At 41.9% G+C, this 15,594-nt stretch overlaps 1 protein-coding gene across 2 annotated transcripts in view; it reads left to right on the plus strand.

The window, feature by feature from the left end:
- The first annotated feature begins 1,346 nt into the window (after window positions 1–1,346).
- Window positions 1,347–15,594, plus strand: part of psd2 (pleckstrin and Sec7 domain containing 2) — a 38,129-nt gene continuing 23,881 nt past the window's right edge. The window contains exons 1-4 of one of the 2 annotated variants that reach the window (XM_029441466.1): window positions 1,347–1,830; window positions 8,829–9,411; window positions 10,632–10,678; window positions 10,760–11,396. In XM_029441466.1, coding sequence (XP_029297326.1) covers window positions 8,909–9,411; window positions 10,632–10,678; window positions 10,760–11,396 — 1,187 coding nt within the window. In that variant the 5' untranslated portion in view covers window positions 1,347–1,830; window positions 8,829–8,908. Of the gene's footprint in view, window positions 1,831–8,828; window positions 9,412–10,631; window positions 11,397–15,594 lie in introns of both variants that reach the window. The other variant, XM_029441465.1, reaches the window with a different exon arrangement.

The following is a 15,594-nucleotide window of genomic DNA, read 5'->3' on the forward strand; positions in this document are numbered from 1 at the left end:
AAAAGTTAGAATATCAATAAAAGAAAATGCGACAAAAGAATGGAAACAGATTTAGAAAATGAGAGTAAATGATGATGTACACGAAGCGTGTGACTTCAACGTCTACTGAAGCTTCTGCTCTGCTAAATAATAATAATAATACATTATACTTGTATAGCGCTTTTCTAATAACTCAAAGACGCTTAACAGAGTGAGTAATACAAAAATAAATAAATATATAAACAAACAAAAAAGAGAGACTAAATTGTCTACTCATCACTCCAAGCAGATCTGTTGTAACCTTCCTCACATTAATACGTGAAACAAACAGACATGTCATATTTCTATCAAGTTTTCTACATCTTTCATTCCTAGAACACTAACACCACAGGCTAACAATAACCAGCGGGTCAAAGGTCAGAGACATATTGTTGTTACAATAAAAGAGAATTTAACATACTAAAATGTAACACAAGCATCTGATACTGATTGTATGGGCACTGTATCATGCAAAGTAAATCTGAGTTCTCCATCATTTGTCGGGGATTCACATTGCTTACTAATTCAAGCACTAAATTAACTTTAGGTGTAAGTCTCAGTTGCAGACTTGGCATTTGTTTTCATTTGTTTGGGAATGATTAGTTTTTAAACTATTTGTTGTATTGAGTAGCATATCTAAAAATCTATAAAAGCATGCTATTGACTGTTTCATGGGTCATGTTTTCCCTTGCAGACATCAAATTCCTATTTAAGCCAAACTACAGCATGACCAATGGTACATCCTGGATATGATAGCTGCAGTACTTTAGACTTTGGACAGAACTATTTGACTGTCTGTAAATCATCAGCATTGACTGTTTTTCTGGTAATTCCAAACTTTTTTTTGCATTATAGGTCATTTAGCAGATGCTCTTATCCAGAGCGATTTACAGTAATCCAACTACAGCATCTCCCCCTTAGGGTTAAGTACCTTGCTCATGTGCACAATGGCAGCCCTGGTATTGAACACACAACCATCTAGTGTTGTATTTGGAAGCCGTACCACTAGGCCACTCGGCCATCACCACCCTCTTCCGCCAATCATATGTGTTCCCAACGATCCTGTCTGGTGAAATAAATAAACTCAAAGTCTTCTGAAAACATCCTGGAACCCTCCCAAGGTCCTTTGGACATTCATGGACCTCAGTAAGTCTGGGAACCACTTGACACCCTTTACTTACTCTGAATGCAGCTCCTTTGATAAAGTTTAAATCCAACCCATTTTAATGGCGTTTTAATACAGTCTAGGACCAGGCAGTTATATCACCAGTGGTCAGAAAGTAGAAGGACTTGTGTCAACACAACTGTCAGTGCTAATCTTCCCTGCAGGCTACAGTGTCTGATATCAACAGGCCCTCGAGACACGTCCCGTTCACACCGCGAGGTAACCACGGGAGAGTGATGGTGCTCCCGAACAGTCCGAGGAGCGGAATTACAATTTCTCAGCTGCCATTCAAACACACAGAGACTCCACAGAGAGGAGGAGGCGGAGAGGACGCCTCCGTGCACCCAGCCATTCATCAATCCGCTCAGTAATCGCTCTCCGCCGCCCGGACCTCCCGCGCGAGCCTCGATACCAGCCAGCGCGGAGGCGCGAGACAAACACCACAAGCATCGGAGGCAGCGGCGGCCGTGAACAACGGTCGCACGCGCATACCGGTGAGAGGGGGGGGGGGGGGCAGCTGTGGGAAGGACGCTCAGCGTGGAGAGAAAAAAAGAGTCCGTCTGTCAGTGTTATTCCCCGGTGTGGATGTAGAGAGAGGAACACCGCAAAACTCTCATTTTCAGCCTCTGACTGAACGCATTTTACTGGTGAGTGAAGAAACGATACATTATTCTTTAACATGTTATAATTTTAAGCTAGTAGGGCTGTGTTAGGGCTAAACAATATGTTTGCTTGGTAATTATAACGTAGTGCATTCTTAGATATCGTGTATTTTAGTTTCGGTGCGTTGCGTCCTATTTTTCAAGCTGTGACCAAAAAATGCACACACAGCCTGCTGCTTGCTTGCACCGGCAGGCTGCAGGACAGCAGTGTTTGTGGAGCTAATATGAGCTGAAAGATATGCACCGTGCGGGCCGTGGGATTTTATGTTTTCTCTCTCTCTCTCTCTCTCTCTCTCTCTCTCTCTCTCTCTCTCTCTCTCTCTCTCTCTCTCTCTCTCTCTGTCCACCCGAAAAGAAAAAGAGAAAAGCGTTTCCTTTCCGCTTTTAGGATGACAAGTCGATCTTGAAACCCGACCAAGGTCTATTTTGGAGGAAAAGAAAGGCACCGGCCTCAATTGAGCTTGAACCGTGTCTCCCAGCCATCCTGTTGTCATGGTTACGGGCTCGAGGAGGCTGGGAGAATATGGCTGTCTCGCGCTGTGCTCTCTCTCTCACTCTCTCTTTCACAACACACACACATACACACACACACACACACACACACACACACACACACACACACACACACACACACACACACACACAGACGGAGAGAGACAATAAGCCTGGTCTATCTGGTGTTTGTTTATGTCTTTTTAAGTGTATTGGGAGACGTGTTGGAAAGAGAACCGAGCACATAGTAACCTCATTATACATTTTAAAGGGTATCCTATTATTCTATTTACATTTTAAAGGTAACTGAAGCGCTGATGAGATTTAAAGATCACAATCTAAGTACCTAGAATATTATAGAAATATAGTGATTTTATTTTACTCTAAGACTACTGATTAGACGTACAGTATCTTTGCCTCTACAGGATGTGGGTGGCTTCTTTAAAGCAGGTGTTTGATAGCAGCTTATTTTTCATCCCCAAAGCAAAGTCACTATTATCTTAATTATAGACATTTACACGTCTAGTCTAGATCCAATGTAATCCATTCCCCCCATACAACTGTGGGCTCTCCCAGGCAAAAGTGCAGCTATATCCAATGTAATCATCTTGAACCCAAGGTGTCAGACTTCCAGACACACCAGCAGCAGCTCCAGACCAAACTGATTCTCTCTTATTGTCCATCTCTGTGTTTTATCCCTACACAATTACTTTACTGACACAATGGTTGATCAGAAACAACAGTACCAAAACCCTTTAGGATGCAACATAAAACAAAAACAAAATCTTTCAGACCGTGAAAATGTATGAAAATTATATTATTATATTATGTATATAATAAGAACATTAATTGTTTGGTTTGCAAATATGTAAAACACATTAATACTTCATTTATATGAACTAAAATTCCAAAATGAGAAAGAATATGCAGTGTGTGTGTGTGTGTGTGTGTGTGTGGTAAAGAGTGAATTTGCATGACAAAATGGAAATGCCCAGGGAAAAATAAGATAAATCACCACATTACTCTGAGCATGTATTTAGATGTAAGCATTTAGAGTGACAAATGCAAGTGAATGGTTGACCTTGACAGCATAGAAGTGACATATTGGGGTGATTTGGGAGCTGGGTGAATATTACGCTCCAGTAGGCTGATGGTGTGGCTAGTTGGAGGCTCTGTGGTCATAATGGTGTGACTTGTAGGCAGGCGGGCAGGCTAGGAAAACACCCTGGACTTCTTCCAAATCCATATTATCCAGCTTTCCTGTCCCAGGCTAATGGCCAGGAAATGATTTTTCTTCCTCTCTGCCTGCATCTGTGCTTGTAGCACAACAGCATTTTCTAAAGGTGACACTGTGTGTGTGTGTGTGTGTGTGTGTGTGTGTGTGTGTGTGTGTGTGTGTGTGTGGGGGGGGGGGGGGGGGGGTGAGTGTGTGTGTGTGTGTGTGTGTGTGTGTGTGTGTGTGTGTGTGTGTGTGTATGTGTGTGTTGGCTGCAGTGCCAGTGCTGCACCCAGCCTACATATTACAGGGTCAGTAGGTCATTTATTGTATTATACTGCAGTGTTTTTCCTGAGCATTTCTCTCTGATATACTGATGAAGAAAGGAGGAGGGTAGTCCTTCGTATTCATATCTGATTAGCAGCTATCAGCATTCAGCTGATAGCTTCATGAATTTATTTTGATTGCTAATGAGCTCTTTATGAAAGGGATTTCGAGGGCTGCCCTGGTGATCTTGTGGTGGTTAAGGTATCTATTATGATATCTGTGGTTGGAATTGAAAACTGTTTGTTTGTTGTGTATCCGTCTTTATACAATATGTAACACTGTACTGATGTTGTATCTCTGTATTGGCTGCTTATTCAATTTGTGACATTAACATTTTAGAAGATGAGATAATCAACTCGCTGCTATTGACTGCAGTGAAGCACCAACGCTGTGTGCACGTCCCTCTCAGTACTGTGACGGTGCTTTCCAGTAAGAAAGCCTCACGGTGACACAGAGCACAAACAAAAGAACTGCACAATTGCTTTTTTTATTTTTATTTTTAAATGAATGCAGGCGGCACTACAAATGTAATGAGGTCAGACAAGTTAAAAGTGGTCAATTGGCTGCCTGTTCCACCACTTAAACTCAGTAAAAGGTGGTTCAGTGTTGCCCAAAACACAGCAAACGACAGATAGATAGATATATAGATTTATAGATAGATAAAGGTTAAGAATTTAGGAGATTAAGGTTTTTATGAAGAACACAAGTTTCTGTAATATGATGTTATGGTTATAATTTAATCACTTTATATTGCAAGTCATATCATATTGTGTCAGAAAACCAGGCAACATGATTTTCTTCCCTATTGTGATGGGATTGTCATTTGTTGAACTCTCAGGGAATGCTGGGTAATCCTCTCCACTGCACCATGTTTCAGCTGGGAGAGCAAGTTTTGGTTCCCAACCCTACCGACGATAGCAAGTATATTTGACTGCTCGGAATAATTGTCTGAAGGATTGTGTGTACACTATCGGTTGCATTAAGGGAAATGTTGGAGCAAGCATTTTTAAAGCTTACCAGGGACAAGAAGTCAGGATATCTCGACCTCTGCTGCTTTGATTTTCACATTTCTTTTAAGAAATCTGTTTCCTATGGGTCCCCCAACTTTATGGAAGTGTATTACTACATTTCTGAACCCTTTAACACTCTGGCATGGCAAAGTTACTTGTTTAGCTGCAGTTAATAGTTCAAGTCACAATTTTGAAATTGAATTATATTGAACTTTAGGATGCAATGCAGCAGCTGGGAGGACTTTCTATTGCAGTGACGTCTGCTCATCCTGAAGAAGTCTTTCTTTACTTTTTTACTTTTCCAGTCTGATTACCTCAGTGTTGTTTCTTTGGCATCTCTCTGCCTCTACAGACCAGTCATGCTTATCGGCGGAGAGTCCCAGTGGACTGTGGCTCTATGTTTTAGGGATCAATAAATTACGCCATGGTGCATGTCTGTGTGTGCTATGTGGTGTTTGTGTGTGTATCAGAGAGTGTGTGCATTTGTCTGAGTGAGACAGAAAGACAGGCAGAGGGTTAGAGAAAGATAAAAAAGACACAGGAGACAGAGAAGAGCTATTTAATGGCGACTTGGACTTTTATCCCACATCATCCTCACTGGATTGATAGTTTATAGGCCTGGATGGACATGTTGTGTCTGTGTGTTGTGCACATGATTGACAGATGGTCTGATCGCATTTAAAGGAAATTGATAAGGTTTAAGAGTCCCAGTGTTCTGCTGACAAAAGTGCAATGCAGTAAGTCTCTTCCATTGTATACATAGAGACACAAAGACTGACACATACATGCACACATAGTCTCATAGCCCCCCACACACCCTTTCTCTATCATTGACTGTGTTTTTCTTCATCTGTGCGGGGTGCCTGAGCACATCTTCTCTTCCTGCTCAGCAGCAGCAGACATTGTGCTGCTCACTTCCACAGACTCTTTTTTTCTGGTGGATAAGACCTATTTACCTCAATTACTGCAAAATGAGAGGCTGAGACAGAGAAAAGAAAGAGCGGAGTTAGACTGTGAGATGGCAGAAAACGTAATGTAGAACGGATGAAGAGGAGAGTGTGGGGAAAAAAACAGGACACTGGAGACACACTCAGAGGGAGAGAGAGACACACACAGACACATAATTCCCACTTTGCACGTCTGTTTCATAACGGTTCACTGTTTCATTTATGGAGCTGTGTCACTGTTTTGTTTGTGTGTGTGTGCATTTGACTGTGTGTTAATATGTGCAAATGCATCTTTGTGTAATCGCATTTAAATGGATGCAAATTGTGCTTTTTTGCATACGCCTAGTACATGTGCGTGAATATGAGCTCCATTGGACTAGAACATTTCCAAATATTCGTTATGAGTTTAGGATTATTTTAAGATCATACTAATCACTGATAAGCACATAATGATCCATGAATGATTTAGTCATGAACATATTTCAGATTTATTTTTTACTGTATGTTAGTGTGTCATAATGAGGTTAATAAATCATATGCGATCCATACTGTGAGGTGGCATGTGATTGCTGTTCCTACAGATTTACAGTAGGCCTAATATTGAGACAAACTGCCTGGTGACTAATAGGTAATGCAAAGGATTCCCATGCTCCTTTGCGAAAAAAGAATGAGTAGGACAGTCACTGATCACGTATGCAGAAACAATTTGTTCGAGGATCAGTCAAGTTCTTTGAGATCATCACGCTTTCAACAGCAGTCAGAGTGAGAAAGATTAGAAGTCACTCAGAGAGACACACCGTGCTTGGTTGTGAAAAAAACCAATACATACTATTTGCTGATGTTACACTGTATTATTTTTACACTACTCGCTCTTCTCAGAGTGACAGAAGACAGTTTCCATTCATTCACACTGTTATGTGACGAGGAGGATAATGTTGTTGGCTAATTCTTGGCTTCGAGTGCTCCAACAATGACATTTGTCAGTATTTGAGACTGTGTGACAACATTAGGTCCTAAAATGGGAAAGGTCTACTGTAATTAGGAGCAATCTTCCTGACATTCTTGGTTCTTCGTAATTTGCATCATCTTTTTGCAGCTGTGATGAAACATTTAGTACGCCTCTGTGTTGTCCTCGTGCTCAGGGGCTAAGCCAAAGCACTTGCAACATCATAGATACTAAATTGGCTCAGATCCTAGCCTGCCACAAATCTTTCCTCTCTAGCATGATCCTGTTTCTTCTGCACATTTTGATCAAAATAAAGCAACAATTCTAGACATTTCCCAGATAAACCACAGAGTGTGTTGGCAGGGTTTAGTATGATCATTTCAGTTTAACTAGGTCCTTACCTGCTTCTGCCTGCCATTAGAAAAGCCTTGAATCCCAGGAAATGTTTTACTGCCGTTGTGCTGTAAGTCCCCTGCTAGGGATGATTCAGCAGAGCAGGATCTAATGAGGCTAAGGACTGTCTGTATCAGGCAGACAGGGCTGCTTCCTGGCTGCAACAATATCAGAATGCAAACATCCTCTCCAGCAATGCAGGTTTGAGCTTCATAAAATGTGCGTCATTCGTTTTGCTAAATGCACTCCAGCTTGACTGAGCCATATCAAAATGAAGTGGACAAATAACCACACACACGTTATGTACTTTATTGTTGGAATAATTGCAGAATTATTGTGATTTCTCTTCATTGTCAAGGGTTAATATCGGGTCCTGACATTGTACCATTGGATCACATAAAAGCAAATGGAGACTACATGAAATATGTAACAATGTGTTCTTTTTTGGTTTGGGAAATTGTAATGCAAATAAGAATATCTTTTTGATAGTGATATATAGCGCATCATAATGTAAATTAACAAATGTATGTAAAATCAAATAGAAAATAATCCAATTGTTTGAGACTGGAATTGTATTCTTGACCAAAACAATCTCCCCACAGGGTCCTACTACTAGCTGTTCTGAAGCTTTCGATCACATTAATCCACCTCAGAAGATAAAGTTTGCTCAATTCTGAGCAGTATAAGGACTTGTTGTTATATTGGCTTAAAAGATGAGATTGAAAGTTCATTCCTGACCTTGAAAATTGTGTGATTCAAATGATAAATACTTCAATTAATCTATTATCAAAATTGTTGGGTAATCAATTATCTTTCAGTCGGTTAATCAGCTAATCATTTCAGCAACTTATTATATTATTCACACAATCATCAGAATGTTAATTAAAATATTTATACTCACAAAAAAATCCTATTTTTTATAAAAAGAATAATATATCAGCCTGCCTTAATTCAAACATTACTGACTCTCTTCAGAACCGTAATTAAGAGCTGCTCATTAGCATTTGCCCTTGAGCCTCAGTCAGGATAGACCTGCTGTACAGAGGGCTCTGCTGCTCAGCCAACAGTGCGGGGGAGAGTAACACTAGACTATGAGAATACATGTTTAAATCTCAGGATACTATCATGCATTTACACAAAGCACAGTCACAGCGGGGACGGAAACAGATAGTTAGTTATTCAGCTGTGAAACCTCCACATAGACAGAGAGAGCGGATGAGCTGGCAGGATCATTTTGACAGGAATCAGTTGAGCTGTATTAAATCTCTCTCTGTGGCTGCCTGCCTGTCTGTCTGTGTTCATCGGCTTTGTACTTTATCTACATTTTTCTGCCATCCTTTCAGAGATGTTTTGGGATCATATGGTGCAGAGGACAAAGTGTTTCAGACATATGCATCTCTTTCTCCCTCTAACACACACATATACTCCTAATTACACACTGCAACACAGCAGCTGTTTCTTTTGAGGTGACCTCTGTGACTTGTGATAAAGGCTAGAAATAATCAAATGACTGTATTAGTATCTGCCATAGTTATTATAGTAATTTTATAAGATTTCCTTCTCCATCTCCTCATTTTCTCTTGTTACTTTGTTTTAATTTCATGCTGATTTTCCTCTCTGTCTCTTCTGTCTCTGTTTATTTTTCTCTGCAGAGGGTCCTCCCTGGTTGCTGATCTGAAGCTCTGGTCCTCATCTCTGGCCGGGGTGGACAGACTCCTCAGTGAAGAGCACCATGACCCAGGAGGGGCAGGCTCTGCCCTCTCCCACCCCACCAGAGAGCCAAGTGGAGCCCAATACAGCCACAACCGACCCACCCACAGAGACACACAGCCAGGCAGAGCTGGACAAGCTGGGGGCCGTGGACAAGGACAAGATAGAGGAGGGGAAACAACAAGAGATCAGAGAGGGAGAGGAGGAGGCACAGGGGGAGACACACAGGGAAGGAGAGGGGAGGGGAGAAGTAAAGGATGAGGGAGGAGAGAATGAGTTGAAAGAGGAGAGGGGAGATGAGGATCAACAGACAGATGGAGGGGCGAAAGAAGAGAGGGAGGGGACGAGAGGGGAAGGATGTATAAATGTGGAGTTAAGCTCAATGGGGGAGGAGGCAACACATGAGGCAGAGGGGATGAAAGAGGAAAAAGAAGAAGAAGAAGAAGAAGAAGAAGAAGGGAAGGAAAAAGAAGAGATGCAACCGTCTACAGAGGAGGAGGCAACTCACCCTCAACAAGCTGGGCGGTTAGTTCAATCTCTCATCATTACTGTGGCACTCTGCCAACATATATATCGCTGTTAGGGTGTGGAAATCTTGTGACTACATCTTTGACCTCTAGGAGTCAAAGTATGACATGTTCATTTCGCTGACGCTTTTGTCCAAAGCGACTTACAATTATTATGTTTTATGTGTGTTCACAAGAGAATCAATCATGCACAAAACATCACATGAGCTGTTTATTTATAAGCTTGATAAGCAGACTGATACACACACAAACACTGGTACTGTTACTCTGGTACATAATTAACACAATTTGCATTTACAAAATGAAAAGGCAAAATGCTTGAACTAAATGAGCTGAGAGGAAACAAACAGAGGAAAATGGTCTAATTTTCAAAGAGCCGGAGGACCCAGTAAACCAATTTTAAACCAACAAAGATAGGGAAGGGTTGGTGAACAGTTCAAACTGTGGCACAAGTAGACATGTCTATTAATTAGTGAGAGGCTTTTGAGAAAAAAGTAGATCAAATAAAATACATAATAATTAAATGGGCCCTCAGAGAGTGCAGACCTCCACCAAGGCCAAATGCCCTATCTTGCAATGTTACTGTAGTACAAATGAAACATTAATTTGTGTATTCACACTGTGATTCGGATGCGCTCTAAAATGTAATGGGTTTCTTTTTTCAATAAAAAACTGGGCCGGTAGTCTTTCCGTAAACCTGCCGACAAACAAACCGAACCGAAAGCATAACCTTGGCAGAGGTAATAGATAAGAAAATTACACATTGGTGGTTTTATGTCATACAATAACACACTGATACAATAATGCAGTTAACATATATGTAAATTAAGCAGTTTACTCTTTTATTAATTGCTAATTTTATGAGTTATTTCACTCCATCAGAGCACCACATTAGATTCATATTCGCATACATAATGGGATGAAACAGTGGAGTTTTGACAGGACAGGGGAGATGATCTTCCACCAACTCACTAAGTAGGAAATTTGACAGTGCTTTTTAATCTTTCATCTTGCTTCAATTGTCAGTGTGGCTATTCAAGTTGAAATATTTGCACATTGTGCGTACATTTCCTGAATGAAGAATGATTTCAGCAATGAATATGAATGATCTGCTCTGCATGTGTGCCAATCTCAACAAAGAAACTTCTGGATGTTTGAGTCATATGCTAAAGATAATTTCACTCTTTCCTTTTCTTTTCTTTTTCCACGTTGAAACAGACAAATGGCAAATGGCATAGGTGGGAATGATGACGACGAGGAAGCAGGTGAGGAGGACGAGGGAGGAGATGAGGGGGGGACTCATACACACTTGGACACTTTCAGCTCTAACTTTGAGACAACTGTAGAACAGGCCGACATAGAGGTGGAAGAAGAGGACGAAGAGGTCCAGAAAGAAGGAGAAGGGAGAGAAAACCATGACAGCTTCAGCTCGGCGTTTGAGCAGATTGTTGAGCAGGTTGGAGTTCAGGATGAGGAAGATGAGGAAGACGAGAGGGAGTTGGAGGAGGAGAGGGAGAAGGTTAGGGTGGACAACAAAGACGGCTTCAGCTCCACGTTCGAGCGCATCGTGGAGTCTGCCCTGCTGAGGGGCGGGACCTGCTACAGCAGCCTGGACTCTCTGGACGTGCTGTCACTCACAGATGAGACAGACAGCTGCGTCAGCTTTGAGGCACCACTGACGCCGCTCATCCAACAGAGGGCGCTGTTACAGGGTCCTGAACCCCTGGAGCTGGAGCTGGAAACCGTTCAGGAGCAAGAAGGGGCTGAGGCCGGAGCAGACTCCCCAGGTGACCTCATGGCTGGGGAAAACTGTGGAGCTGGAGCTGTCGCTGGAGTAGGAGGAAGCCCGCTGAGGACCACCATACCAGGGAGCAGGTCAGAGTTTGTGCTGAGCCAGACCGGACGCTGGGCCATCCCTAATGGATACCACACAGACTCCCAGAGAGCCATGGAAGGTTGTGGAGCCATGATCAACTCTGTCAGGTAAGGACTCCAGTTTTTAGTCCTATGTTTAGTTATTTATGAATTTAATATGGCTTTTATAGCACCCTTAAAGGGACAGTTCACCTCAAAACAAAAAATACACTTTGTTTCTTTTTGGTGTGAGTTTCCGAGTGTTGGAGATATCGGCCGTGGAAATGTCTGCATTCTCTCCAATATAATGGAACTAGATGGAACTCGACTGGTGCTCACAGGGCCAAAAAAATACATTTTAAAAACTCAAAAGCAATTTCTCTTTCCATAAATCATGTCCCGGTTACTCAAGGTAATCCCTAGACTTTGCGGTGAGCAGTTTCATGTAGGAACAATTTTTTTTAATACCGAACAACACCAGCAAAAAGATTGCATCTACTCGTGGATGAGAGGCTCGTTACAGCGCGAGATGTTAACATTAATGTTTCCTCCTTGGCTGAGCTGTATAGGTTAGCTAGGTGAGAAGATACACGCTTCTTACTGCGTGGTGATGGGAAAATGGGAATTGCTGCATCGCTGTCTGACACAATGTCTTCTTTTATATTAGCACTCGGAATTACCAAAATCAGAATTGTTCAAATCCTTCACATAGGAGCTTTTAAGTAAAACTCCAACAATGTACAATATACCGTATTACAACTAGAGCCTGTTTTTACTAATAGAATTAAACGCAGTTTTTTTATAACTACCCAGACATCATGATGTGTACAGATATTGGAAGGATCGTAGTTGTGATGTTTATTTTTTCTGTGTCGTCCAGACACTGACGTTCAGATTGTGCTGCAGTCTTCATTCTTTTAATCTGGCTGAACGTAACAGTTAAAATACACACTTTCTGTTCATCCTGAAGGAATATTTAACTGCATGTTTCACAATGGCACAGTAACAACTGTTCCACTATAATCAAACTGTCCCTGTAGAGGAAACATGACTTACACACAGCCTTAGATATAGAGTGGACATGTTTTTGAACTACCTACTACTACTATTTTATATTTTGCATGCTTAAATTACATATTTTAGTGTGTGTCCTGTTGCTGCCAGGCGGTGGAGGCTTTGGATAGATATCATACTGTTGTCCTGAAGTCAAACGGCTTTGACCTTGGCTCAACCAGCAGGTGGCGTGAGCATGGTGAGACCCAGCTGTGGGCCCTTCAGAGAGGGGGCAGGGAGGTTGGTTGGGGGTGAATGTGGTTGGTCTGCTGGTTCAAAAGGAAGTCATTTGTCTATACATGTAAACTCTGTTGGCAGGAAAATACTTACCCGTCTACCCAACCAACCAACACAAAATACTAGGCTCATGTTACTCAGCTCAAAATCCTTCATATCTTTGGAGAAGGAGAGAAGGAAAGCTGTCATGGTTGGATAGTTTTGTGCCCTTCAGCGCGTAAATTACATTCACACAACAGGCTTAAACAGCAACAAGCAAACAAAAAGGCAGTACTAAAAAAAATTCAAAGATGCAGTGGGATAGCTTTTACATTTTTATGCAGTCACTGTTTAAGCAGGGTTGTTGCATTTGAAATGAGACAGCTCCTTCTCCTGCTGGAAGTGAATAAGAGCCTGGTAAATCCAGACAGCAAAGTTCATGAAGCAGACCTGCACAATGCAGCTGGGGTATTTGCTTTCTTTAAACATTTTGCCTAAAGCGTACTTGCACAGTAGGGAGAGATAACCTCTGTGCTGCCAAATTACACAAGGTTTATGCATGACAAAATACCTTTTTTGACCGGAAACAGAATTTGTAGGACTAGTGTGGTGGGTTCATATGCAAGATTAACACTTGAAATGTATACAGCAGTATGGAAATAAGACACAGGGTGCCTGTCAGTATAATGAATCACTTAGATGAACTGCACAGCAGGAGTATCCTTCTCTTCGTCTCAGATAGCCAGCTGATATATATGACATTTTATACTATTATCTCGTTCTCATCCACTTTGTCCATCATTTGCATAGACCCAGAGGAATTGTGGGGAATACAGCAACAGCTGACGGTACTTTCTTACATTTAATTATCTTAATAGCACTTAAGAAGGTTGAGGAAGACAGTGCAGAGCCACTGAAGGGGGAGGTGGTAACAGAAACCATATGAGAAAAGCCATGTAACCTGAACTATGGCTATAGGTCTGTCTGTCTGGCTTGTACACAATCCCTGTGGCTTGTTCTCCCCCTGCACAGTTTCTGTTACAAACCTACTGGAATGCCAAAAAGATGCACAGACCTCCGACACGATCCGCTCGACTAACTGCTGGGATTTGTTCACAGACTCTCCTGGTGCTTCCACAGCTCAGTTTGAGGTATTGGATGAACCGAGGAGTTAAGATGTCGGCTCTGTTTCTCTTCACTCTCTCTCTCTCTCTCTCTCTCTCTCTCTCTCTCTCTCTCTCCCCCCCCCTGTCTACAGATGTTGTCCTTTAAGCACGGCCTTGCTTCCTGACCACCAGCGCCAAACTGAATGAGCTATTGTTTATGTCATGACATCATCGTCTTCAGCTTTCCTCTGCCCAGCAGGGTCTTAGAGTGAATGTGTGTGTGTTAAGTGAGCGATTATTGCTCTATGCTAGCCAGCTTGCCAGACATTTGAGCACTTAAATCTAGAGTGGATACATCTGCTAGTCAGTCTTAAAGGGATATTTTAGGTTTTAAATTCACTCACAGTATCCAATTCATCATGAACCATAGGTCCTTAATGTGTGTTCAACTTTAGTTTGTTTCAGGATATTAAAGGACGGAGTTCCAAGCATACAAGCATGAGCAATTTAACGCAAGTCAATGGAGGTAAAAGCCATTACTTTACAAATCACAACGTAGTCAAAGTTTGTTTAGTTGTAATATTCTTGAATAGAGCATGCAACATTTTAAAATAATTGCTTTTCAGCCTAATTCTTTTGAAGTAGCTTGAAGTAGCATGTCTAAAAATGTTAATAATGAAAACACTACAGCACCAGTGAAAGGTTTATTTTTTTGGATGGACTCTTACGGACCCAGCTTACAGTGAATAGACAGACGGGCTGTTATAATTTCTTTATTCACATATTAAAAGCTTTTAATGATTCACAACATCTGTAAAATGGATGTGTTTCAAAGCAAAATAATAATTATTGCATGCTGTAAGGCTGCTACATACATTCACATATATTTTTAACATGCTTTTGCCCTTTTCATTTCTTCTTCTCTTTTTCACTCCATCTCTTTGTGTGCTCCATCTTACCTGCTGCTTCTGTATTCATTTCTCCACTTTATCCGTCTTATCTCACTTCATCTCATCTCCGCCCCACCCCCCGCACCCGCCGCCCTGCCCCTTTCTTCTTTGCATCACCTCGTTTTCCATTTCCCCTACAGTGCTCTCCTGCTTCTTATCTTTCATTCCTCTCCTCTCTCTACCTCCATTCTTCCCGGTGGGTAGCCACAGAATTGGCGCAGTTACACATTTTGGCACTTCGGGCGTTATGGACAACTAGTTTTCACTGCAGGACTGAGCAGCTGCAAAGCAATGGATAAAAAATGGCAAGTTAATCAGTCAGTCAGTCAGTCAACTTGGCAGACATTTAGTTGTTTTATGGGTCAGTCAGTCCATGTGTTTGCCTGTCATCCAGATTTTCTGTTTGCTAGATAGCACTACTCAGATCATATTCCCATTCACATGCTAAAGAGCATATCCCAACTAGACATAAGAAAACAACACAGAGAGTCTACAGCCACTTCATATGCTAATGTCAGTATGCTAACATGCTCAAAATGACGATGATAAAATGCTAATGTTTAGCAACTATACATTTTGATAGGTGATAGTAAATCACCAGTGTTGCCGGTATTTACAACTTAAAATGTTGACCTTATGGTGGCGCTAGAGGTAAGACAGATGATCAGCAAAGTCATTATGATTCATCCTCTGGGCATCATGAATATCTGTACAAAATTCCAAGCAATTCGTCCAATAGTGGCTGAATAATTTCATTCTAGATCGAATTGGGGGAGACCAAAAGACAGACATTGCTGTCCCCAGATCCCTAAAGCCATTTCCTTTTAATAGATACATACGAGTCTATCACCCTGTGGGCCCACCACTCACAGGAAGAACCGCTGGGGTCGGGTGCGCTGTCAGACGGGTGGCAGGGATGGTCAGGGACCTCGACGGACCAGACCCGGGCAGCAGAGGCTGGCTCTGGGGACGTGGAACGTCAACTCTCTGTGAGGGAAGGAG

The sequence above is a fragment of the Cottoperca gobio genome, chromosome 10 (genome assembly GCF_900634415.1).
Source record: "Cottoperca gobio chromosome 10, fCotGob3.1, whole genome shotgun sequence".
Classification (NCBI taxonomy): Eukaryota; Metazoa; Chordata; class Actinopteri; order Perciformes; family Bovichtidae; genus Cottoperca; species Cottoperca gobio.